Source organism: Electrophorus electricus, chromosome 7, assembly GCF_041902795.1.
Source record: "Electrophorus electricus isolate QZ-2024a chromosome 7, ASM4190279v1, whole genome shotgun sequence".
NCBI lineage: Eukaryota > Metazoa > Chordata > Actinopteri > Gymnotiformes > Gymnotidae > Electrophorus > Electrophorus electricus.
Window position 1 is genome coordinate 15,408,523 of NC_137503.1, and position 27,485 is coordinate 15,436,007.

Sequence of the window (27,485 nt, forward strand, 5' to 3'; positions counted from 1 at the left end):
CCCATCTGTCTCTTTGGTATTCACTTGAATAGTCCTGTGAGAAACTCACATTTTTTGACAGGGAGGTGTCATTTCCACAAATGGATGATCAGTGTTAATGGCAAGGAGACCCAAGCAAGAGTGCTGGCATGTGCAATGCATGTGAAGTTTGAGTATATTGAGTGAGGGTGAGTTGAAACAAACCAGTGGAACAAGGACATGCGTTTCCTTCAGCCGAGTAGCAAGTCTCCTGAGAGTGCCATTAACACCCGTTCAGCATAGCTCGCTAGAGCCGGACACAACCCCCCCCCCCCCCACAGCCCCCCACCCGCTCGAGCACTTCTCCGGCCCTCTGACCGTCATACATTACCCATGTCCAGCACTCTCTAATTTGTTTCACACGCCATAGTTCATAGAGTAGTGGCGAATTATGGTCCCGCTGTCTATGTGATGTTTAGTATTAGTGTCTGCTTTCTAGTGGGGGGGGGGGGGGGGGGGGCGTAAAGAATGAATTGGTTGGAGCAGAACGATTTTGCAATAAGTACATTCCAGTACAGGATAAAGGTAGAACAAAACATAGAATATTCTGTGTTGGGGTTAGGGGATGTGGGGTGGTGAGGTTAAGGTGGTGGGGTCTTGGGACAAGAACAGCTAGTTAAAGAATGGTGCAAATCTTTTTGAGAGAGCTCTGTGTGCTTGTCTGGCAATAACTCGATGCCACAGCAAACACACAAAGGGCCGCTTTTGATGCGACTTTGACAAAGGTGACACTTTAACCCCCCCCCCCCCGAGCCCTGGCAGTGCTTTCAAGCCTCCAGAAAGATAACTTTCAGAACGTCTCATACGAATCAGACATACATGTCTTCCCTGAAACCCCTTTCAAGAACCACACTCTCCCTTGATGGAGACATTGGAAAGCCTTTCAAGCATGCTAAATGTGGAAACTATTTTCCATTATTGAGATGGAACAGGCCAGCCAGATTATCCAGATTTTCAAAATAGATGAATTGTGATATAGGCTGGGGCTTTTTTTTCTGTGTAATTGCAGTGTGTTAGGCAAAACAAGTATGGAATTTCACTTGAAAGTATGTCATACAATAAAATGGCTAAAGTGAACTGGTTCTGTTTTAAAGTAAAGTTGTGTGTGGATTATAAAGCTATGGGGTGGCCCAGCATCTTAAAAAGACATAAGTGGACACTTATGTGGTTCTATGGTCATGTCTTGGGGCAGCTTTAAGGAAATTGCCTGCACGTTTGGTCCGCTGGGTTCAGAGATACCAGATGTGCACTGCAGGTGCAGATTATGCACTGTCTTATGAGTCTGTGGGGGTCATTGCACTGTAAAATATGGGCACTTCGGTTACAGACAGTGCTTGGGAATATTTAGGGTTTCCTCTGGCTGTATTAAACCCAGAGTGCTTTAAATGTTTTAATGTTGATTCGCATTGAGGAGAAACTCCTATAGTACTCAGCAGGTTATATCCCAGAACATGCCCTAAATCATCTAATGGATATTTTTTTTGACACTTTTACTGCTTAGGGGTACCCGATAGTATTACACATTTTACATTCACACGTTATGTGTAATAATATTACATAGTCGGCCGTCTCATTATGTGACTCAAGGCATCTACCAGTTGCAAAGAAGCTGGCTTGTGCGGCAGGTTTGTGATAGTTCTGTAATTTAAAGTAAAGGGTTCTAAAATCCTTCCTTTCCAAATGGCTTTTCAGACTGAATGTCCCAGCAATCAGGTGCCATTTGCCAGTGAGGTAATTAAACAGCACAATTGTACGAAGCCAGCAGGGACATTTGCATATTAATGCGGATTCTCAGCACACCTTCTATAATTCTGCCTACAGGCTCCACTACCTGCCATCTCCTAATTAGCTTTGAGGAAGGAAAAATTGCAGCTTTCTGAGAACAATAAGAACACATCTTTCCCACCAGTACGGAACCTTCTGGCAAAGAGCTTGTATTTTTTCCCTCTCTCCAAAGTGTGGGAACAGAACATATTTTTTAATTTACCAGTAACTAGTTTTATGTTGGTTTGTTTATATTTTTTACTCGGTTCTATAGATCATATATGTGATAATGGCAATATATAAAGTGCTGTGTAATGAATGTGTTGAATTATTGAACAGCACTGAGGCCAGTGCACAAGCTGTGCTTGGTTTCATTTGTTCAGTGGACTTGCTGCAAGGACACAGATAATATTCTTGAATGTTACAACTTTGAATTGTGGAATGAATGTGTAATCACTGCACACACTCTCAGACACACATGCACACGCACCCACACACTCACTCATATTTATCCTTCATAGATATTTAGCTTTTTTATTTATCATGCAGTAGACTGTTTTGGTTTCTTGGGAACCTGGTGCAGTTGTGACAAGCATACCAATTCACACACCTTGTTTTCCCCTTCAGTGGCGGAGCACTTGCAAACACGAGTTCGCTCAGGTGAGGATGATCCTCGATGCATTTTTACACTGCTGGATTAGAGGTGTATTATAACACTACATGGCCCGTACCTCATCCAGGCCGGCGCCCAGGACTCCACAGACAGACGTCAAGCTCATCTCTCCTTAAAAGGCATCCGATACATGCTGGGGTCTTATCCTGTGCCCACTGCCCAGAATTAGCCCATGTTATATCTCATTAAAAGCAGGTAACGTGTGTGTGTGTGTGGGGGGGGGGGGGGGTGGATAGATAGGGATGCTTCCCAGAAACATTAATCTCTCTTGTTGGGAATCTGATTTAGCTGCACCGGAGGTGTTTGATGCCGCCATAGCTTCGCACGCTCTGTCTGGAGTGCTTGGGGATGGACCTTGTCTGCTCACAGGTGGGAAGATGATGGTGATAATCCAAACAGCAACAATGCCTGCAGGGCTTCTGCATTAAATTACTATCGAACCACTTCCATTTCAAGACAGCTTTATCCTCCCTCCCTCCCTCCCTCCCTCTCTCTTTCTTGCTCTCAACTGGTTCAACTCTAAAACTACTCAGACAGCGCTGAGCCGCGAGTATATGCACAGAAGGTCTGGCAAGGGCTTAGGTTGCTATGCGCACCCCTCCGTCTGAAAGACCGGTGTGGTTGTTTTAATGGATTTGTCTTTGCGACTTTGTGTTTGTTCACTACTCTCCATCGACTTGTGTACACACTTAAACATACCCCTGGGCTATGGGACCTCGGCTTTGTAAAGGCCGACCCCTTGGGGACACAGCTTATTGATTTCTGGGGTAACATGATTAAAAAAGGTTTCAACAGGACTCTTCATTTTAAACTTGTCAACAGTACAAGGGATTGACGGGGGAGGGTAAGCTGGAACTCCACGGTCTCTGGAGTTAGCGCGCGGCCAGTGGCGCGTTTTTCCACCACCTTTTCCTTGACTAGCGCGTTCGCCCTCCAAGCCAACCTGAGGCGATTTTTGGAAGCCAGTTTAGCGACGGGCGCACAGCCGCTAGCAGACGCGTGTTCGCACGAGGCCTTTCCGCTGGGGTGCTAATCAGGAAGACTGATCTCATGACGCTCGTTGCCATGCTCGCGGGGAGTTGCCATCTGCGTTGGAAGTTGCCAGAGGAAAGTCTGAGAGAGAGGAAGAGGGGAGACCCGACTCGCTCCTCCCGCCAGATTACACTGCCCCGCACCGTATCACACGGCGAGCGCGAGTCCTCACCCTGCAATTTAACACGCTTAACATTTTGCTAAGTCAAGTAGACAACAGCCCTTTTGCGACTGCAATATCTGTGCCAAGCACGCAGCGGCTATCAGTTTCCATGCTCGGACAGAATGGGAAATGAATACTGGATGCATTTGATCCCACAGTAAATTGTGGCCTCTGTGTTCCACTCACCTATAAACTTGGGTCTGGAGGCAATTTAGAGGCTATTAAAGTGTTACGGCTAATGGGCAAGCACGTGTAAACACCCACAGTTAAGACGGGTATTTTAATCGGAGGCTCTTAAGACGCTGGAGTTCAGGAAGAGTACCGATCAGATAGCCGGTGATTATGTCATATGCGAGAGTTTAAGCAAGGGGCTTGGAAGGAAACAGGCAGGGAATGTGCTTTGAAAACACCTGCAACATACGTTCACTAAATTAGTCGTGAGCTAAACAAGTGGGAATGGCCCAAAATGATTGCTCCTGAGAGTATTTGCAATCGTCTGTGGTTCACACGCGTAGATAATGTTTTAAGGCTAGAAGACATTTATTAACATTCCAACAATGCAGTGCATAATGATTCATGGCGTTCTCTTTATTGCATCTTTTTTGTGATACTTATGTCTACCTTTTGCATACTGTACATCAGTTTGATTCTTCTATTCATCCATGAAGTATACACTGACAGAAAAAACAAAACAAAACAAAACATTTTTGCTCCCTTGGTTTTTTAATGAAACAAGAAAAGAAAAAAAGTCGTACAAAGGTTTTGTTTGCAAGTGCGGACTACGCCTTCTATAGGGGCAGGAATAGTAGTGACTGTGTGACTGAATGGGAGGGGGGCCTTGAGTAAACTTTGGGCTAGAGTTCTGGGTGGCCTCCATAGGAGGGAGAAGATGGAGAGAGGAGGAGGAGGGGTGAGAGATTCATTACAGAGAAAAATGGTGACACTCACCAGAAGAAACTGAGAAATAAGTGTGGAGTTTCAGACATGGTCTTTCTCCCCAACTGCAGTTATTCCCTAAGTCCCTTTATCTCTTTTTTAACAACAAACAGACAAATACTAATATATTTGCATATATTTTGCAGTACTCAGCTTCATATTCAGCAAAGTGTCTTACCAGTTAAGAAGAATATGTTTTGCCTAAGTAAGGATTTTTACAAATTACTTAAAATAATTTGTTAAAAGCATATATTGTAAAAACCTTACATCTTAGAAAAGTATGCAAAAGCCCCATATTTGACTGTTTTATAAATGTGTTTAATGCATTTATATCTGCAAAAGGATTTTATCCTCAAAATCAACCTGATTAGTCTTTAATGTGTTAAGATCTTGCAAACAGAGAAAACATGCTCATTTATTAAAAACATTTCTGGAAAGCTAGTTGGCCCCAAAACATTTAGCTAGCAGTATAATAAATGATTTCATGTTCGTAATGGTAACATATTTACAATTTGAAACCAGAGCACGGAAAGCTACTCTCCCTTTAGCAGCATCCTGCTCTGTTATAGCTTGGGACGGTGTCAGTTGCTGTAGGACGGATTACCGCCCAACCAGCAGGAGTCATTCCTCTCAGTCTGGTGGAGCTGACTGCGCCCTACCACTGACCCACTCCCTCCCACATCCCATAACCCTCGTCCTCCCCAGCCTGCAGGATAGGTTGCGGAGTCCCCACTCCGCTCTGAAAGCATAGATCAACCAAGGAGGGAGGGGGGGATTTGATCAGGAGCCAGGCCAGCACACTGTGCAGGTTGTCAGAGTTGCCGGAAGGTTACTGGCGGGTTATTTCCTATAGGGGAGGACACCTGTGCTCCCCTGGTTCACATTTGGCTAGGTGAGTGTAGGTTTTTCTTCCATCGATCTAATTGGCTGAAGGAGAACCTGAGACTGGCTGGCTCAGTAGGGCATCAACATAGGAGAAAAATGAGGCATTCTTTTGAGGGGTCATATACTTCATAATTTTATTCAAACTAGAATCATATATGGCCCGATAGAACACATATGTTTATTTCTTTATTCATTTGTTTCATCTAATACATCGACATTTTAATGACCCTTGGGTATAACACCTGGTGTTATGATTGAATTACATTTGGAGGTAATCCATCATTTACAACAAATATAATTAGAGGCAGTGGCAATTGGTAGAACTACAGCAAAAGTCAGAGTATGTAGAAGTGAGTGCAGAAGTTGCTTTTGGAGGCTTGAACTCCAAATCTAACGATGCCCACCGAAGTTGCAGGAGGCTGGACTAGGGCAGAGGCTAGACCCAGAGACGGAGTGAAAAGAGGACGGGAGCAGAGGGGAGACCACCCCCCGCCAGGCAGCCCTCAAAACAATGTCAGGTCTGTTGGGTCCGGCTAAAGCCAGTGGAAGCTGGCAGCCTGCCCCCTCTCCCTCTTCCCGGGTCCCCACTCTCGTGCTCGGTTCCTTTCGCCACTCTCCATCGTAAGTGCTTGTGCACGGGTTCATAAGGCACCCCTCTGTTTGCCTGGTGGTCCCTGTCCCCTGGGCACTTACAGGGAGCACACAGGGCCCCTGCCCCAGCCCCAAGTTGGCACTGCGCTGCCCGGAGAGTTGTCTGTTTTTTTTTGGAAGGGCCGCACATGCTATCAAACAGGCCACAGTGTTCCTGCCAAAGGATGTCCTCGTCCCTCCTTCAGCTGGCTGTGAATGAGGGAGCCAGTTTTGGAGCGGAGAACATTCAAGGTTGGCTTGTGTTTATCGGTTAAGTCGAGATGAATGGCTGGGTAATCAGAGCAGTTTATCAACCTAAACAGGTCTTTTGATCTGTGTACTGTTTGACCTATTTCCATAATGTGCATTGCCTTTCAATGGCCAGAGCATCTGTCAGTCACATTCAGAGGGGGGAAGAGATTCTGGTTCAACAGATTTGTGCTTAAGTAAATAATTGTTTTGACTGGAACCGCAGTTTAAAGCATCTGTTGGAATGGTAAAGCACAATATTCACATATTACATATATTACATATATCAAGTCACAGAGGATGAAATTAATGAAATGTCCAAACAGCAAGTACAAATGTACATTTATTATAATTGAAGTCTAATTAAGTGTGTTTATGGTGCCTGTAAGTTTAATGATACTGCAGTGTAATTGATGGCACCTTGTGTAATGGTGTTTCATGCAGCAAATACCGACCACCTAAAGTCCGACTCGTGGCCAGCATTGTGCAATAATGGCGCCTTTTGCTTCATATGAGCATGCGAGCAGACGCTGTCCTGCCTGACGGCCATGCTTTAAAGTGTGTTGGGCTTATCCCACCCTCTACCAGCCCATATCAGCAAAATTCAAGCATGACCCTCCACTCCCTGCCCCCACTTCCAATTTGCTTCTCTTGCCCCGAGAAACCGGGAGACATACACCGTGCTCCACATACATCATCCATCGCTATCCCCACCCCCACCTAAATGGGGGAATGTGAGCCACATCTGTTGGCTAGTGAGGGCGCTGCAATGAGCCAAGTACGCAGATCGCGAGAGCTTCGGTGCCCTGGAACCCAGCTGTGAACTGCTGGACCACTACCGCTGTCCACCAACTGGTGGTAATTAGTTGAACATAAGCAAGCACTCGTTCGAAGATGGTCTGTAAGTATGGCAGGGAACTGGGGCAGAGCATTGCAAAGAAAGCTAGGTTTTATGGAAACAGGATAGCTTGTTAAACACAGGCACGTACAAGCTCACATGAACTCTACTTGGTCTTTTTTTCTGAATTAATTTTCTGCTGAATATAGCTGCATTCTCTCAGATGTGGGAATGTTGAAGATTTTTTTTTCAGTGAGGTTTGATTTAAGGATTATGTTCCTGACCTGATAAACTATTTTATTCTTTACTCAGGAACACTGTATGTACACAGCAGCTGAAATGAACAAGGCTGCTCCACCTAACGGTGGATGTCATAACGAGACTTTGCATTACATTTAAGGATTGTAGTGGAAGAAATCTCAGTGTGATATTAGAAGTTAATAGAAGACATCTTTACCAATTAGAAAGGTATTTCAAATGATAAACTTCCCTATTCAACATTCCTGTATTGGTGCATCTCTCTCTCTCTCTCTCTCTCTCTCTCTCTCTCCCTCCCATACTCTCTTCATATCTCTCTCACCCACCCAGAGAATTGAATAGCCCCAAGATTAGGCTTTGTGTGCCATGACCGTCACTCACTTAATGAGCTCCTTAGGCAACCTGGAACTTTGGCAACATAGCCCCCCCGCGTTTCCCACATACAGCTCTGTGCAGCACCGCGGCAGCTCGCATCTTGCCGTCTTTCCCTCGTCCTTGCTCTCCACCCCTCCCAACCCCCACCAAACACACCTCACACCCCCTGCTGGTCCTCAACACCACCTGCAAGGCTCACGGCGAAGCCATCAGGGAAGAGCGGTGCTACAGCTCGGCATGAGATCCTTCCTGTGGCTGTGCTGGACAAGGGATTATGGCAGTGCTGCACAGTTTTCCCGTGGCTGCGTGTGCATCAGGGAGAAGAGCAGAGAAGAGAAGAACGTTAGGATGTGATGGAGCTGGGGACTAGTGCGGGGGGCTGTTCTCATTGATTTTTTGTTCTTCTTTCTTCCTTATAGCAATAGTCAGAGCTGAAAATGTCTTTCTTTACTGCACAGTATATGCTATGGTTTATCATGAACCACTGCAGTGTCCCACATTTCCATATATAACAGTGTCTGCATTTATCTGAAAGAGTGCATCTGTGTGTGTGTGTGTGTGTGTGTGTGTGTGCGCGTGTGTACGCATTTCCTTTTTGGATAGTATAACTCGGTCAGTCATGTTCTTTTATACCAATGTTAGTAACCTTTAAGTACTTGTCATTTGCGCCGACTGAAAGCTTCCTGTAGTACTGCACTGTCTCAGGTGATGTTTCTAAAAGCAGCGGATAAAAGACAAAAGGCGAAGGTTTCATGTAAGCACCAGAACGAAGCAAAAACTTGGAACATTATCCATGACCCCACGGAACTTTTAAACAGTCTGTCTGCAAGAGCTTGTCCAGATGTCCCTCTGCACCAGAGCATATGCTTTCCCCTGTGCACAGCACAAATTTAATCACAGACCCTGAACCAAACATCAGGTGTTCGCTAGCGGAGATACAGCTAGGGGGGTGGGCTCGAAGTGTGTGTGTGTAGGGGGGGTATTCTTTAATTTCTTTAGTTCAGCACACTGCATCTCAGCATCAGCGTTGGGAAATCAACTCACCCAACGTCTGTGTGGAAAATAAATTGGCTTTAGGTTGGACAGAGGAGGCCGGTCAGATCTGGGAAGCAATTTTCATCCGTCATACCCGACTGTGGCCGAGTTGCGTCCTGGGAGATTCCCAGAATCTGTCAGATGTTGGGAATGAATATGGCAAAGGTCCTGGCAGTGCTGGTTCCCACCAAATAATCCATGGCTCCCTGTATGAAATTGTTCTCAAGCCCCTACCAGCACCCCACCTCCTTCCCTTCCCACCCTCCCGCTAACACCAACTTCAGATCACTCAGTGCAAATCGCAGCCTAATGTGATTACTGTGTCCCGCAGCAGTGCTTGGTGATGTGCAGACTTCAAAGAGAGCCAACAGGGAAAAGGAAAAAAAGTTACAGAAAATGATTTCACAGAAACGGGCAAATCCAGTGCTACTCATTTACACTACATGCAGTTTAAGTATAATCACACATCTTCCTTGTTCCTTCCCCAAATCCCATCCAGGATCTCTCATCTCTTCCCTTCTCTTTCTCTCCCACTCTTTTTCTCTCTCTCTTCGTTACTTTCAAAATTACTGCACAGCTGTGATTTCTGAGCCCCTCAACCACCTCTTTACTGCCTTGAGTGTGACCTTAGCCATAAAGGCAATTTATTATTCTCTTTGGTCTGTAATGCCAACAGCCCCCCTTCTGTTGCAAAACAGACTTAGCCAGCACATCTCTATAACACGGGGTAAGGCCTGCATTGTTAGAATCTGACAAATTCCCCGAGCCTGGCGTCCGAATGCTGGCGAAGCATCTGAAAAGCTAACTGGCGCGGGTACCGTGGTGCAGATCGGACACGCGCTGCTCCTCAATGCGCTCAGCAATCTGCCGCTGCTGCACTTCAGGAAGACGAACACGGCCTCTGCTACCAGAGTGGCACAGCGGAAGGCTCCACAGCTTGTTGGGGAATGAGAAATTGCGGTAAACATTTATTGTTCACTTAAATGTTCTACAAGTGGCAGAACTGCTTCCTTCTTTGCTGTTTCTGTTTGCCTGCAGTGAGACCTTTATGAGATGAGGGCTTGACCCCTGCCCCAGGAAAGCCCGATCCATAAAAATCAAGAAGCATGTGTTGCAGGTTACCGTTTGGGGAAAACCTCCACACTTGATGGGGCTTTTAAATTGTATTTTTTCATGAACTAGGAACCTTTTGATTGCTCGTCTTTGGTTGGTGTGGTTCACTTGGGTCACAGGATCGTTTGTCTTCCTGTCACTGAGGAGTCCAGGTCAGGAACTCCACAGTCCATTTATAGCAGGCTAGGCCGTATCCTTCTTCTTTCTTTTTCTCTCTCACTCTCTGTCTAGTGCCACCAGCCACTTCCACCCTACCTGTCTGTCTCTCATTGTCTCTGTATGCGTCTGTCGCAACACGGACCACCATCCCATTCCTGCTCTTTGTTCGCTATCTCCTTCACCAACCACCCTCCCCTCGCTCTCCTCGACTCCAGAGCTGGTTCATGATTCACACCCATGCTGTCCCTCCCCTCCTCCACCTTCACACCATCACCTTCAACCACCCTCCAGCAAGCACCCCAATTCACAAACCTATATACAGGCTCTACAACCTGCCTTTGAATAGACTGACTGAACACATTAAGTATGTTTTTCCATGCAAGCTACTTCAGCCGTGCCTCTCCCCACTCATCCACCCACAGCCTCCATTCCTTCAATCCCCCTCTCCCTGAAGCCCATCCCCCACACCCACCCCACCCTCTCCATGCTGCTGCAGCATTAATGTCCAGGCGACTGAACCACTCTCTCTTCAGGATGAGTCCAGGAAAAAAATAAAGAAACGGAGCCAAATCGTCAATTAGGCAAGGTTATTATTTAATAATGCCCCCATTTTCCTAATCTCATTAGCCAGTCTTATTTTTTGTTTTGCAGTGACTGCAAAGTTTTAATAAAACATGAATCTGGGCGTATCTGTTACATTAATGACACGGTTTAGCAGTTGGTAGTGCCAGTTTAGCCTCATGTATATTTAAATCTCGCTTAGCGAAGTTTGAAAGATTTGTAAGCATCAGTAGCAATGACATAAATGTAGGGTTTACTGAGCAGGGTGCACTGATAGATTTGTTCATGCTGTTGTTTTAAAAGTGATAAGAAACTGCTCTCTCTCTATTAATATTCACTCATGATCATGCATTAATGTCTTATAAACAGACAATTTTGATTTATTGTGTTATAATAAGGTAATATAATTAACTAAATGTAGGAATTTAGAGCATAAAATCGAATTAAGAAACTCACTCATTTCAAACATACTTCATTTAAAATAAACAAAGCAAGTGAATAAAGTGACTAAAATGAAACACTTTAATTTATTTAATGCAACCCTCAAGGAATTTAAGTAATGATGAAGTGATTAAATCAGGGGTTTAGGAGGCATGGAAAAGGAATAGGAACTCTTCGACACTTTCCACTCTCCAGAATATTCTGATAGTCTGGCAAGTCCAGGACTGAGCAAATCCTGCTAGTGGCCTACACAGCAAATTCAGAACCTCCTACACAACAGGCACTTTACTGCTGAACTAGCGCTTGATGTTAGTGTCTTTTACCTTCTGAAAGTGCTAAAAACCTGCATTGACTGACACTGTACACACATAGCTTAGGCAATATTTTACATTTCACAGTATTGTTTGTAGAATGTAGGTTGCCAAATGCAACAAGGTGGCTCTAACCACTGATTTGCTGTGTTGGCATGCCAGATTGTGTTCCTGGTAATAAGCGACCCAAGAGTGGCCTGATTACAAGCACTGTAAGAAGCAAGGATGGAGGATGGTAATGAGCAGAAGAACAGTAGCGTTGGGATGCTGATGGATCCTGGTGTGCGGAGAGGCTTACTCCATGCCCCACCGCCGGTAAGCCGAGCTCACAGCCAGTCACGCTCGGCTTCCCACTCTCTCATCTTAACTCCTCCACATTACGCTTTCCTGATTTATGCTCACCTGCAGTGCTAAATGAGTTCTCATGGCATGCAAGAGAAGTGAAGAAGAGAGAGAGAGGGAGAGAGAGAACATGCCATCCATCAGCTGAGAAGGCTGCTCCAGATTCTTCTTGCCCCAGATTTTGTCTGCCTCCTCTCCTCCTCTTCTGGCACCTGCCTTAGACTGCCTATACTCAGGCAGTGCCAGAACTAGTGTGGGTCAGAGGTCACGCTGGCCTTCCCACGCTGGGCAGCTTTTAACCTCCTGCCAGCTTTCGGCAGGCTCAGGCATAAGCCCCCTGCGATGAGCGAGAGGATTAGGGAAATAGCCTGAGGCCCTTAAGCAGACCCATTTCCTCTGCTCATGTGCATTCGTTGGGCAGGGGGACTGCTTCTGGATCGGTTCTGCTCTTTAAAATGCGCTAATGAAGATTGTTAACAGACGTGGACAATGATCCTGGACCTTTGTGATCTACACCATTGTCTCTTCCTACCAATGAGGGCCTCATTATGCTTAGCGGGACAACATGTTCAAGTTCAAGTTCAAGTTCGGTTTATTTGTCACGTACATAGTCATGAACGGTATAACCCGCAGTAAAATGGTTTGAGAGTGCTCTGTCCAAATTGAGAAAAAAAAAAAAACAGGGGTGCATAAGGGGAAATATCTATCTATCTATCTATCTATCTATCTATCTATCTATCTATCTATCTATCTATCTATCTATCTATCTATCTATCTATAACAATGTATGTACAATATATGTATAATATATATATATATATACAATGTAAAATTTATATATGGATAAATGTGTATGTACACAATGTACAATTCCATCTTACAAATTTACAGATTTACAGTCACATGGTGGTGGTGGTCCCCACAGTTTATCAGTTGCCCTGATTCAGGGCCCGAATGGCCTGTGGGAAGAAGCTCCTCTTCAGTCTCTCTGTATTGGTCTTCAGGGAGCGAAAGCGCTTCCCTGACCTCAACAGAGAGAAGAGCCTATTGTTGGGATGGGTGGCATTCTTCACAATCCTCCTGGCCTTGGTCTTGCACTGCTTGTAATAGATGGTCTGCAGGTCAGGAAGTTCCGTATGATTGATGCACTCTGCTGATCGCACCACCCTCTGGAGTGCTTGTCTGTCCTGCTTGGTGCTGTTCCCAAACCAGACTGTGATGTTCCCCGTGAGGATGCTTTCGATAGTGTAGGTGTAGAAGTTCTGCAGTACCTTGGAGGGCAGTCTGAAGTCTCTTAGGCGTCTGAGGTGGTAAAGTCGCTGATGAGCCTTCTTTGCCAGGGAGTTGGTGTGGCAGGACCAGGACAGGTCCTGCGAGATGTGAACTCCAAGGTACCTGAAACTGTCTACTCTCTCCACCGTGGTTCCAATGATCCTCACACATTGGTAGTGCTGCTCCTGCTTGTTGCTGCAGTCCACAATCAGCTCCTTTGTCTTGCTGACGTTTAGGAGAAGATTATTTCCCTAGATCCTCCAACTTAGTAGTGAGTAGGGAGGGGATGATAGTGTTAAATGCTGAACAGCATTTTAACATAATTACCCCTCCCTTTGTCCAGGTCCATGTTTCAAGAGTGGCAGCTGTACTACTGAGATGCTTTCATGAATGGACCCTCACACTGCATATACCATGTGGATGAGGTAGGGTTAAACCTTTACATGTAGCCCAAATACTGTATCATGCTAAAAGCTCAATATTAAGGAGGAAAATTTAATTTGAGGGCAAGCACTCAAGCAGAATTCAAGTGGAGACATGACCCATCTGACTGGTCTTGGGATGCACATTACATTGGAAGCAAACAGAGCCCAACAGAGCCCAATCCAATTAGCCTAGAGTTGTGTCTTCTGATTCTAATCTGGCTCTACCCACTCACCACCATCTGTGGGATAGCGGGAATTGTTGCCGGAAACGGTAGTGCTTAAGGCTACATTTTGAGGTCTGAAGAGCATGCAAGAATCGGTTACTATAGGAGGTCAGGGAGCAACCACAGGCTTTCCACTGAGAATACAGGCGTGTAGATCTCAACCCCCTTCTGGTCTCAGAGTCTCCCACTGAGATCACACAGGTCATCAGGCGGGGTCAGAGCAACCAGCATCGACTCAACAAAAGCCCCCAGATGGAGTTAATACCATTATCAAGAGACGCAGGCTCTGGACCAGGGTTCTCGCCCATATGTAAAACAAGAGCCGCCCCACAGAGAAGTGAAGAGAATCGACTCCTTCTCGTGCACTGTTCAGTTATTCAATTACTTCCCCATGCCCTCCTGCTTGACCTCAGTGTTTCCTATTGGGTTTGTTAACTGGAGGAGAAGATTAAGTGGAGAAGAGAAGAGAGTGGTGTGGCTGAAGCAGCTTGCGGGGGTTAAAGTGAAAGAGCCAGCAGAGCGTGTCTATCTCATAGTGCTGCTCCCTGCTGCTAACATAAAGAGCTTAGCGCCAGGAGAGCCTTGTCAACGAAATCCCTTCTTTTGACTTTAATTAGGTTAGAAGAAGTCTTTTTTTAATATTTTATGTTTCATTTTATGGAAGGATTAAGATGTTTTGTGGACTCAGGTATTCTGGGTGTTTTGCTGGGGGTTGGGGCTCTTTTCTTCCTTATTTCTCTTTGTCGGTGGCTTCGCTATACCCCCCTCCTCTTCCTATCCCCTTCCCACTTCCACAAATGATTATTATGTTCTCATCAGACTTTCTTATACTTCTGGATGTTTAGCTAATGCCAACAAGAACTAATCTCATAAGCTGGCCCATATCCTGAAGACATAATCATCTGATGCCACAAAAAATGAGAAAAAAAAGAAAAAAAGACAATGCTAATGTAGCAATGACTGGAAGTTAGTTAGTGCTAACAGGGACTATTAACTAGCAGATCATGCTAACAGAGACTATTGACTGACTCATTGCTAGCTATGTAACTAATAATACCAAATAGCGTGTTCTCATAGTAACTGATACTATTATCATTACCTACCCATATTATCTTTTTTTGTCAAATTATGCCTTTAATAGTGTAATGCATTGGAACTACTTGTTTTACATTTGATGTAGGTCTACAAATTGTCTAACAGAACTTTGCCCGTTTTATATCTTCTAAATTTATGCTGCTCTAATCTTTGGTTCTTAGAGCGGCTTCTTCCAGAGTACGTTGGCTGAAAACAAATCTTATGAGGACACCAACCAGAACAAGAGTTCATACTCTGCCTGACTTAACCCAGGCGTTTGTTGCCTGTACGATAACAAAAGGTCTCTGAATCTTCTGAACCTTCATTGCGTTCAAATCCACCCAGAGAATGGAAAACAGAAAAAAAAGAGACCTGTGTCAAAAGCTGAGGGCAGCAACAACACCCCAGTGTCAAACCCAGGTCTTCCAGGGAGTAATGCATGCTCTGACCAGCAGACCAAAGAAGCAACTCTTTGGCACAGCACCCAGAATGCCCATTTTACCTTCATGAGTGATGGTCCACTTCACAAGACCTTAATGTCAGAAGAAAACAAAGCGAAACGAAACTAAAAGACCATGACATTTAACTATGGCACCATTTCCAGCAGAGCTATTACAGTGCGATTCTGCGAACCTGCCTGAATCCTGAGGCAGCTGCATACTGGATGCATGTCGCCTCAGCCTCTTGTCATCACTCTGGCTATTGTACCCAGATAATCAGGATCCATCTCTGTTTTTGTGCCATGAATGCATAATTAGGAATAATTTCTGCAACATCTGCTGCACATTATCATAGCCACGGGAGGCACCCGTTTATTTATTTTTTATGCCTTTTTTTTGTGTTGGGCATTATGAAATGGAAGACGGGGAAAATGTGTGCCTACCACTCACAGAGACAAATATTAAATAGAGCTACAACGGGTGTCTCTGGGGAGCATGCTATAGAAAGCTTTAATATGGAGATTCCCCTCATTTTAAGATGAAAGGTGTGTGAGTAGGAACTGCTGATGCAAGTGTGCTCTGGCCTTGATACATGGTATGTTCATATTTTTTTTGGTGTGTGTGTGTGTATTCATAGAAATATCTGCAAGCTTGTGCTTGTAACTGTTTTACTGAAGACTTACTGTGAGCTATTGGGAAAGGTAACTACTTTAGAACATTATGTCCATTATCTCATAGGTAGGTAGGTGTATTGTTTTTGTGTATATAAATGCATGTGTGTGCATTTGTATGTGTGCGTGTGTGTGTGTGTGTGTGTGTGTGTGAGACAGAGAGAGCACAAGTGCATGAAAGACAGAATATGGTGTACCTAAGCCTGGATGTACCTTGGTAGTGTAAGACACCAACTGACTATGAACAGCTGATGTGTGGGTGATAATAGAAGAGTATCTCTCTCGCTCTGTGTGTGTGTGTGTGTGTGTGTGTGTGTGTGTGTGTGTGTGTGTGTGTGTGTGTGTGTTGTGTAGGTCTTGAGTCCCCTGTTCCAGCAGAAGTGAGATGCACTGATATCTGGCTAACGCCAGTCTTTTCCTTTTCCTCCACTCAATTCCAAGGGTGTGGTCAGTGATGTGGTTGCCATGGAGAATGGGTATAGCCCTCCTTTTGGGGGCGTTTCTCCTTACAAGCTGTAAGCACCTCACCAATGCTCTGGACATTCCATTGGAGGGTAAGTTATGATTCATATATGATATCAAAACTCACTCAGTTAATGCAAATTTCTGTAATTTACTATGTTTATTCCTTAATACGCAGCAAAGTGTACAGTTTAACCTTTTATCTAAGGTCTTAAGTACACTAATTGCACAATTATTCTCTTAACGCCAGTCATTTCATTTAATGGACATATTTATATGCAGGTACCCTTGCGCTTTAAGCAGGTATCATTTATGGTTGTGTTTCCTTGGAAACCTGATGCATGTTTTTTTTCTACTAATAAATTATTCACAGTGTATCTTCGGAGCCTGTAGAATATCATTGATGGAGTGCAATGCCATAATTCTGTTTGTGTCAATCTGGGAACGACCCAATTTTTGAATTATTTATCTGCAAATCCACTGAGCCCAAGAATCTGATCAGATGAATCCTAACATATCACTGCATACTTTATCTCTCTTTTTGTGTTTCCATGCTGCCCTGGACTTTCCTGTCTAGTTTTAAATCAAATAAACAGTAAGTCTGCATTGCCACTCTGAGCATAGCTTCAGTGACAGCCACGCCCTCGCTCTCTTCATCTCATAACGGGCTGGCCAGCTAATCGAACACATGTCCATGTGTAGAGGGCATGTCACCATGTGGAACTTCACCCATTAGTTCACCCATTAGACAAATTCCATCCATTCCTTAGGACTGAGATCTGTCGTTTGAGCATCCATTGATCCAGAGATTGGTACATCACTCATCTGGCATGTGTGGTTGTGTGGTGAATCTGGCATGGCTATTAACATGTTTCATTGCTTTAGATTTTGTGCCTGTGTTTTGGGTGGACCTAGTAACCAACATATGTTAAAACGTACTTCAAATTTATAGAAGGTGAAAAATAAATGCCTATAAATTCCCTTGATTTCCTACATAAATGCAATGAAATGCCCATGTGGGGACATATGGCACATTAAATATGTTGCACAAGCTACTGATAGTTTGATTGTCATCACCCATAAACGACCATAGTGGCACTCTGATGGGGCAATCACTGTTCATTAGTTATTGCACACTTCTGGCTGTGATAATCAGCTGTTTACTTGACCCTAGGCCATGGTTGAGCCATTGATTGTGATTACAGTTTAGCTGATTAGTTGTTTTTTTTCTACATCATACCACACATCATATAAAAACCCTTTCGCACAGCTTGGTGAATTAATTTGACTTGAGGACTTGGGAAAAGTGTTCCCTGTGAATCAGGGCCTAAGGTCTCACTAGGTCCCTCAGCCCCCCTCCCACACACATCACCACCCGTCGTTAATGTGTCTAATGAAGTCTGAAGCTCTGCACAGTTCTCTTGTCCTGCAGCAAAATGTGAGTGGCTCTCCTGTACTCTCTTTACCCAGTTGAGCAGCTGCCCTCTATAATGGAGCAGTCGCCTGCCTCTCTGATCGCGTTCCCCTTTGATGAGAGCTTCGCCGTGCAGTGTGAGGCCACAGGCAACCCTGAACCTGAGTAAGCGCTCCACTTCCCAACACGCATGCGTACACGCACACGCACACACACACACACGCACACACACACACACACACAAGCTCAGTAGTAGTGCCAGTCACACACACAAAAAAACAACTACAGGTTCAGACTTTCAAGGCACAATTCAAAGTCCCATCTGAGTATCTGATGTCAGTACAGATATGAGCATCTGAAACATCTGCTTGTGTACTGCACATGTTCTTAGAGGATCAAGTTTCTCTGGTTATGTTTTTGAGATTTAAATGGACAAAGAATGGGCAGGACTTTGACCCGTATCAGGATCTGAGGCTGTTGACTGAAGAAGATTCCGGGACATTTGTGATTCCAAACAATGGGAACCTCACTGAATTCCAGGGCATCTATCGCTGTTACGCCTCAAACAAGCTCGGAACGGCCATGTCAGAGGAAATTGAATTCATCGTTCCCAGTGAGTAAAGTATAAGTCTTCAATTTCGGTATCCCATTACAGTTCTTTCATGGTGATTTAGAGACCAGAATCCATTGGAACGACAGTCTCGGCCCTCGCCGGGAGTGTCCGTTGTATTTGCCCACCACAAAACCCCAGAGTATTGTTCTCTCATTCTCTTTTCCTCACGTGTGTATGTGTGGGTCTGTGAGTGTGCACCTTGAGGATGGCGCCAATGAAAAATTGACTTGCTACTCTCTCCATCATATTCCCAGATACATTCCTCACAGTGTTCTAAAACCTACCACATAAATCTTCCCACGATGGAACGAGGCCAGAGGGGGCAGCGGTGACAAAACATAGCCACTTTTCCGTCACTCAGCACAGTTTGACATGCGGTGGTGCAGCAGTAATGGCGTGTGTTATTACTGTACTCTGGGACCAAGGCTGAGAAAGTGCTGTAAATCAACTCTACTTCACTTGCCCTTTGAAGAGAACCAGGCCACTTAGTGCCCCCTGCTGGAGGATATTATTGTACCCAATGATTTCAACCCTTGCCTTGCTCATTGCTGTGTTTCCCAGACGTTCCAAAGTTCCCAAAAGAGAAAATTGAACCACTCAAGGTCGAGGAGGGTCAGCCAGTTATCCTGGAATGCAGCCCGCCGAAAGGAATTCCACCACTGCAGATTTATTGGATGACCATTGGTGAGTTACAAAACATGACAAGCATTACTAAGAAGACTTAATACGCATGCAAGTGTATCAATTTCTAAATAATTTCAAGTTGTAGTTAAGCAAGGTTTTTTCAACAGGTGTTTTAGACAGTATCATCATTTCTCTCCCAGGAAGTTTATCACTTTATTGATCATTTAAAAGGTATTAGCTTAAAGCTGCTTCACAGAACTGCAGTCATTAGAGTTGATTTGAGTAGAGGGCACTTCCTCTGTAGTACCCCTTAGTCCTCTGAATGATCATCTCCTTGGCCTTTATCAGAAGAAATCAGCAAGAAATATAAAGAAGACACTCTGTATGCGAGGCTGTGCATGGCAATGCACCCAAACCAGTCCTTACTGATGTAGGAAGCAGTTGTAGATCTGTAATCATCATGTACTTATCAACTGTAATCTCTCAATCACTCCCTCTCTGACACTCGTTAAGGTCTGCGGCACATCGAACAGGATGAACGCGTGTCGGTGGGCCTCAACGGAAACCTGTACTTCTCCAACGCTGTGCGCGCAGACAGCAGGCACGACTACTGCTGCTTCGCCGCTTTCCCCCGCATCCGTACCATCGTGCAGAAGACCGCCATGTCCGTCATTGTCACCAACAGTACGTCAACGCGCGCCGCATACTTCCGGAGCGGGAACGGCCGGCTTCAGCACAGCGGCATCTGAAGTTCGCCCGTGTTCGCCCTGGGTGCCATCCATTTTGTGTCTGTGGGCAATAAGGACTGTGGGTTTGAATCTTGGCGGTCATTAAAGTCACAATCAGGGATTGTATATGTATGGTAATGAAATCCCTGTTGTTAAATTTTCCAAAACAATGAATGAACATATTGGACACAGTAAACAACACACAGGAGCTTATTTAGAAGTTTAACTTCCATTGACATACAACATCTGCATGAGCGAGACGTACAGATGTTTGAAAATCCTTGAATACACCGCAGATATATTATGACTGTAAATCCCTGATTGTAGCTTTAACCACAGCTGCCAGATGTCACCATGTAATTCTTGCTTCATCGCCTTTATGTTTGGATTGAATCCATGTGTTTTCCCCATTTTTCCATTCTAGCCAAGTCAATGAGTGATTCTAGTAGCGGCAGGGGCACTGGTGAGTGGCGCTGACGATAGCTGCATCTTTAGAATAGCATGCGTTCCTGTCAGCTACAGAAACAGCTGTCAAATCCATTCAGATGTAAAGGGCCCACACCAATCACGCCTGTACGATGCTGTAAAAAGCTGCCTGTTCTAAGGCGTCTGTTAGTTGCAGCATCAAACTATTATTTTTGCCCCATCTAACGCCATATGCCACCATTATACTTACACGTAATAAAGGACAAATAGGACAAATCGAGCGCAACCGCCACAAATGTTCTGCTTAAGCAGTCGCTTAGCACGTATTAACTGTCATGTTGCCTCTCTTGTTCTTCCCAGCAAACTCTATTCTAGAGAGAAAGCCCAGCCTTATGTCGCCCCCTGGTGACCGAACGTACACACACCACGTGAAAGGCGAAGAGCTGCTGTTGGAGTGCATTGCTGAAGGCTTGTAAGTAATATTCTCCGATGTTTTTTGTTTTGTATTTTTTTTTAAAATTTATTTACTAATTTCAGTTTATGGGACTGTGTCGTTAGCAGCATTCATTCATGCCCAAGTAATATTGCAATCCTACTGTGGCATCATATAGATAATGACCAAACACAGATCCAGATAATATTAGTTAATGGGTTATCCATTTTCAGTCAAATCCAGTCCAGCGCAGTCACAATCATATGTTCACATGTAAGTGAATTCTTTTTTCTTTTTTTTTTTTTTTTTGTAATGCGACTTAATAGTCACGATTTCTATGGTGTTTCTTTCCCTAGCCCGACACCGAAGGTCGAATGGAGCAGGGTCGGACACGGCCTTTCGGATCGAGCCGTGGTGGAGAATCATGGGAAGATCCTCAGCATAGAGGAGGTTCAACAAGAGGATGAAGGGAAATACATGTGCAAGGCCAGAAATGCCCACGGAGAGGCTGTGCATTACTTCTACGTGACGGTAGAGGGTGAGACACTCATTACCAAATAGCAGAAGAGGAGAAAGACAGTATAGGATGTCTACAAAGCGAGACTCCCCATAGGGCAGGAGATTGGGGGACTAGCGCACTAGCTAAATGTCAGTCGCATCAGTTTTAGCAATTGCAGGATTCGTGTAATAGTGGAAAGCAGCGCCATCTACTGTTCATAGCGACAATAAATCAAATTAAATCGTAGCGCTTACAATTTACAACATTGCAACATCTCAGTCAAGTGTCATTTTCATTTGGGTCATTTTAACATCCTTAATATCTGTTTCTGTATTTCTTTATTTCATTCTTTGTCATAGAACCTCCTAAGTGGGAAGTAGAACCGAAGAGCCAGTTGAAAATGATTGGAGCTGACGTCGTCATCAGATGTGTGGTGTCAGGCAAACCAGCACCCACTGTTGCTTGGATGGTAAATGGTCACCCTATCAATGGTATGACTGCATTTCTCCCTCCACCTCTAAATGTATTCATACAGCAAATAACTGTCATCGCCGTAGCAATTTGAGGAGCCGTCCAAGTCACTGTGCCCTCACAAAAGCTAGCAATGTGTGAGGAACATTTTATTTTTTCTCCCATTTCTCCTCAGATTATATCTAATTAGAGTGACATGAATGCTTTCATGCGATATCTTTAGGTTCCTCTCGCGTCTGTTGTGTCGGAATGTGATTCTTCCAAAGGTGACTCAGGTTGAGTATGAATTCAGGTTGGCAGCACACCACCGGGTGTTGCTGAAGTGAGCTTTTGTCTGTTTCAGAGGTTCCAGCAGGCAGCAGGAAAGTGTATGATGACCGCATCGTCATCCACAATGCCCGCCCCAAAGACAGCGCTGTTTACCAGTGTGAGGCCTCCAATCGACATGGCACAATACTGGCCAATGCTAACATCATGATTATGAGTGAGTACACAGTCAGCCCTGCCACTGAGGCTGACACTCTTTGGAGTTTCATTGCTTTTATTACATGCACAATCAGTCTTAGTCTTTAAAACTCCCTCTGCCATAAGCTACAGTTTAGTACAGACTGAGGATATACAGAACAAAATGCTAAACTTAAATGTAATGAGTCTTGCAACTGTAATTGGAACTAAAAAGGGATTTTTTTTTTTACCTGCTTTTTCTTTTCATGCTATACTTTTTATTGTTCATGGTAAGATACATCATTGCTATGAGAACCCCCTCTGTTGCTCTGATCTATCAGACTACTTGATGACTAAATGTATTCAACAATAGTGCCACAGCTGAAAATGCATTTTCTCTCTCTCTCTCTCTGTCGCGATCTCGCATGTTGCCATCGCTGTCTTGCAGGCATGTCAGACCATTCGAACTGTGCAGATGCAGCCTTATCTGCAAATAGAGCACAAATATGTCATAAGGAAGTCAAAACGAAACCACATACAAAAGCATGATGGATGCATCACAGACACAAACATAATTACTGCAATAGGAAACTTTCACAAGATTTAAAATTTGCTGTGTGGTTCACTTCTAAATACTCAAATCAACACAGAAATTCACGAGTAATCTATTAGCCCATTCCAGGTCATGAAGGTATTTCAGTGTAACCAGAATTTGATTGGTGAGTTCTCATGACCTTTATTCACAAATGGCCACAACGAGAGAGCACTGGTGATGTCTTCACTGCTGTGCTCTGTGCATCAAATGCATCAAGAAAACCCAGGAGATGGAGATGTTCCAGAGCTTAATGACATTGTAGAGCCATGAAGTCACTGTCTTTATATGATTATGAGTCAGTTTGATGGTTGTGGAACAGGGAACATCAACTCCAGCAGTAGTAGTAAAGGCCTCAACATCAACTCCAGCGGTAGTATTAAAGACCCACTGCCCTGCACATTTGTTTTCTGCCCTAAACACACCCTATATATACACTGAATGGCTGCTTTATGAGAGACACCTGCCCTTTCATGACTGGAGATTCCCTAATTGAAATTAGACATGTGACCCTAGGGTGCAGCATAAAATCAGGTGTCTCTCAAGTTTTCCATAAATCGTTTTTGATGGGAATCGGAAAATCAAGCAATATGATCAGTGTCATGAGTGTTAGACTAGCCCGGGACAGTATTTCGACATAAACACATAAAAACTCAGCAATGAAAGGGTTAGAGGAGGATGTCAAACATCGTTCTGATGAGCAGGCGAGCAAACTGCAGCCAAATGCAACGTTGGTGTTCCAGCTAACATCGCTCCAAGACTCCAGTGGAGAAAAGTGGGGAAAAATTGGATCACTGAACAGTGCAAAAACATCACCTAATCAGATGAATCCAGATGTCTGTTGCCCCATGCTGATGGGGGGCGGGGGGCGGGGGGGGGTCAGAATTTGATCCAAGCAGCATGAATCAGTGAGCACTTCCTGTGAGGTGTTCACAGTGCAGGCTGGTGGAGGTGGAGTACTGGTGTGTGGAATGTTTTCTTGGCATACCCTGGGATTTCTGTTACTTGTGGATGGACATTTGGACAGTAGGGCTTACTAAGCATTGTGGCCAACCAAGTTCATCCCTCCTATGGAGGACAGCAGGACAGTGCACCATGCCGCTAGGGTCATATAGTCATGGATTGGTTCCAGGAACATGTGAGTTTTCCTTGCTTCCCTGGTCTTCTCAGTCCCCAGATCTTTATGCTGTAGAACATCTCTGGGACAACATAGAACAGCCTGTTCAGAGCATTTTAGTACTTCCATTGAATTTATGGCAACTGTGAGAACTGTTCTGTCCACATGGGCTAAGATTCCTGCAGGACAACCTCAATACCTAGGGGAATATATATATATGTAGACAAGACTGTATATGCAAGATTTTCATGTGTATCTTGGTTCTCCTTTATCAAAGTTTTTCACATGTGTGGTGCGTGTGCTTGCGTGTGCATGTGTGTGTGTTGTGTGGAAGTGAGCAAAGTTTGAACAAAGGTCTAAAGAGCTCCTTACAGAAGTGCATTCAAGGGATTCCCTTCACTCCACTGAGTATAAACAGAAAATACCGTAAAACATCACAAAGAACAAATACCTGCTTCTTTGTTGGTGAGGACACGGATGTACGGAGAGTACTGATATGGCCAACGAGGTTGAATTTCGGGCAATAAGAGGGAGACTGTGCCGTCATGGCCAGAAACACACACACACACACACACACACACACACACACACACACACACACACACACACACGTAGGGCTGTTCTGTTTCAGGGAGGCCCCATGCTGTCCCCTGCTCCCTCTTGTGGTAGTGAGGCTCTTTTATATGCAAACAAGTTCATCCTTCCCTTTCCAATTCACACACAGCGAGTCAGACATGTGTGGCTTTCATCCGACCAGATAAAACAGCGAGCTCTCCGGAGACTAGGAGGAGAGGGGAAGGGCACTTTTAACGGTGCCGTTCTTCTTGCCCTCAGACCTGCCACCGCTCATCCTGACCGAGGACGGCCTTCGTTACATGGCTGTGGAGCGGAGCTGGGTGGGCATGCACTGCAACGTCTTCAGCTCCCCGCCCTCGACCGTTACCTGGTGAGCAGATGTTATGGGCTTACGTGGGTATGGTAATGCATGTGTTAGTACGGGGATGGGCCCTGTTTGTTAATCCACCCATGTTCCACACGTATTGGATGGGGCTGAGTGCATGTGGCTTCACCTGGGTTGCGATCCTCCTTTTCAGGAGCAGGGTGGACAGCGTGGGCACCGTGGAGGGGCCACACTTCTCCATGCACACCAATGGCACGCTGGAGATCCATGGCGCAGTGAGCGAGGATGAGGGCGAGTACTCCTGCTTCGCACAAAACACAGAGGGCAAGTCCGCCATTACAGCTACACTGGAGGTCAAAGGTAAGGGAGAGACAGCTCCGACTCCATCTCGTTTGGCTCCTCACTCTGGAGCAAGGACCACGTGCCTAGAAATGAATTAAAGCTACTGAGTACCTGCCAGCACGAACTCATTTACATTATTTTAATGAGTTGCTACTAGCTGTCATACATTATTTGAAGAGGGCCAGGGTTAAGGGATGCGTTATGGAGAAAGCAAGCTACAGTCCATTTCAAGCATTTCCTTTCAGTTTGTTAACTGCATCTACTGAGTGACCTGAAGCAAATTTATTGTACAATTAAGTGTGTTAGTTTGTATTTATTGATTTCAGGCATGTGCAATGAATTTAGATTAACTGATTAGTAAACGGCAATACCAAGGCAAAGGGATCTCATACGTGATGTGCTAGGACTTGGAGATGTCTGTGTCTCTCAGCTCCCACAAGAATAGTGGACCTTCCTCAAGACCTGCGCGTTCTGGTCGGGACCACGGCCCAGTTCTCCTGCCGGGCCGAGGTGGACCCGTCCTTCATTCAGGATTACGAGCTCATCTGGGAGAAGGATGGCATTGCCCTCAACGAGAGCGAGACCGCGGGGTAAGACAGCCAAGTGCCGACACTTGATCGGCCGAGCATTTACTGGATCAGATCCCGCTCAACGTCTTGCTCGTCCTGATTGTCTGTAGGTACTTTGTGGACAACGAGATGCTTCAGGTCATCAACGTGAGCTTCAGGCACCAGGGCGTGTTCACATGTGTGGCCAGGAGTCCCGTGGACCAGGACACTGCTGTGGCTTGGCTTACAGTACTGGGTGAGGAAGTGCGGCGGAGACGATCCACGATAAAGTTTTAGACTCCACAGACAAGACTCTCTCTAAACATGACTCAACATATAAAGAATCCACCTTGCTAAGCCTTTTTTTTCTTTTGTAAATGACGTTTCCTAGTGAATGCGCTTTCGCAGTGCTGGAGTATGTGATTTATGGCACGCCCCACCTCACTCTAGAGAGCTGCTGTTACATCAGAGCCTCCATTGTTAGCCAAGATCTGGCGGCCTATTCGGGTGTGTTTATGTGCTCGGTCAAAGCAACGCTCTTGTGCTTGTTGCCTCAGACGTGCCAGAGGCCCCCGAGGACGTGATGCTGGCCGAACGCAAAGAGAGGACTGTGAAGTTGAAATGGATCCCTGGAGATGACCATAACAGCACCACCACTGGTAACAGGGACCCGCAGTGTATCACGTACCCCCTGCCACATACACACACACACACAAACACAAACATGGATGCTGTTTATTCAGCACAAACAGATTTGTGAACTACAGCTTTGGGATTTCAAAGTATGATCAGAATGTTTTTATTAGCCACACAGAACTGGACAGATTTCACTCACTAAAGAATTTGTATTGGCCATATTTTTTAAGTGGTTTACAAATGTTTTGTGTAGATGAAAGCTTTAAACCACTCAAAATAATGTCATTTTATCAGTTTGTACCCACTGGAATTCTCGGTGATGTTATCATATTTTGCCTCAGGTGGTTTAGAATGTCATTGCTTTTTTTTGACTCATCTAGGCAAGGTTTAGATTGACCACCATTCTGACATTTTCCAATCAGAGTTCATCATCGAGTACGAGGAGAGCCAATGGGAGCCAGGCAGGTGGAAGGAGCTGCTGCGAGTACCGGGCAACCACCACTCAGCCGTGCTGAAGCTCCACGGCCATGTGGACTACAGCTTCCGTGTCTCAGCCGTCAACGAGGTGGGGAAGGGGCATGCGAGCAAAGCCAGCGAGAGACACAGGACCCCACCCGCAGGTGCAACATGTCTCGGCTGCTTTCAGAGCAGAGCGGCCTAACACATTGCTCACTGAACTTTCAAACGTTCAAACCCGCAATATAATTGATTTCCCCCACTCGTTGAACCTTTGCTCTCTAATGTGTGTATTTCACAGCCCATTTTGTCTCCCTTGCCCACCCCCCCACCCCCCACCATCAACAATTTCACTGCCAACAAAATCCATATTTCTGTTCTTTCAAAAGCGCCTGACAAAAACCCTGAAAATATCAAGATCGAAGGTCATTTGCCACATGAAATGGATATTAACTGGGAGGTAGGTGCTCGAGTGTTCTGTTCTGACAGTCTTTTGAGAGTATCTAACTTTCAAAGTACTGGAGGGGACTGCACTGATAACGAATCCCCTTTCAAATATAGAATTCCATTACCCTCGTCGAGGGAAAGAACGAATGTTATCGTTTTTTTAGCTCAAATTATCGATGAGTTTCCCCCCAGAAAAAAGGTTTACACGGAGAAACTGTTATTTCTGCCATCGCACATTTTGAAGCTTTACAAAGGCCCTCTTGTGAACCCAAATGAGCAAGGGTCCTATTCTAGCCTCTGATTAAAAAGTACACGGAGCTGGCAGGACACAAGTAATGAATTACGATTTTTGTTTGAAAAGATGAATCTCTCCCATTCTCCAGGTTATTACTCAGTTTCCCGGCTATGGCGATTGATTTGTGCGTCTTAGAATTATGATGTCT

At 45.0% G+C, this 27,485-nt stretch overlaps 1 protein-coding gene across 14 annotated transcripts in view; it reads left to right on the forward strand.

The window, feature by feature from the left end:
- chl1b (cell adhesion molecule L1-like b) overlaps positions 1-27,485 on the forward strand; it is a 58,356-nt gene that overhangs the window by 16,582 nt on the left and 14,289 nt on the right. For 2 of the 14 annotated variants that reach the window (XM_035524140.2, XM_035524139.2), the window contains 18 exons: positions 16,244-16,443; positions 16,929-16,946; positions 17,822-17,930; positions 18,188-18,378; positions 18,940-19,062; positions 19,516-19,686; positions 20,155-20,193; positions 20,517-20,628; positions 20,946-21,127; positions 21,448-21,579; positions 21,903-22,043; positions 24,547-24,658; positions 24,807-24,973; positions 25,386-25,545; positions 25,635-25,759; positions 26,061-26,162; positions 26,562-26,759; positions 26,985-27,055. In XM_035524140.2, coding sequence (XP_035380033.1) covers positions 16,344-16,443; positions 16,929-16,946; positions 17,822-17,930; positions 18,188-18,378; positions 18,940-19,062; positions 19,516-19,686; positions 20,155-20,193; positions 20,517-20,628; positions 20,946-21,127; positions 21,448-21,579; positions 21,903-22,043; positions 24,547-24,658; positions 24,807-24,973; positions 25,386-25,545; positions 25,635-25,759; positions 26,061-26,162; positions 26,562-26,759; positions 26,985-27,055 — 2,253 coding nt within the window. In that variant the 5' untranslated portion in view covers positions 16,244-16,343. Of the gene's footprint in view, positions 1-13,398; positions 13,481-14,960; positions 15,814-16,243; positions 16,444-16,928; positions 16,947-17,821; positions 17,931-18,187; positions 18,379-18,939; positions 19,063-19,515; positions 19,687-20,154; positions 20,194-20,516; positions 20,629-20,945; positions 21,128-21,447; positions 21,580-21,902; positions 22,044-24,546; positions 24,659-24,806; positions 24,974-25,385; positions 25,546-25,634; positions 25,760-26,060; positions 26,163-26,561; positions 26,760-26,984; positions 27,056-27,485 lie in introns of those variants that run through there. The other 12 variants (XM_035524143.2, XM_035524141.2, XM_035524136.2 and 9 more) reach the window with 11 other exon arrangements.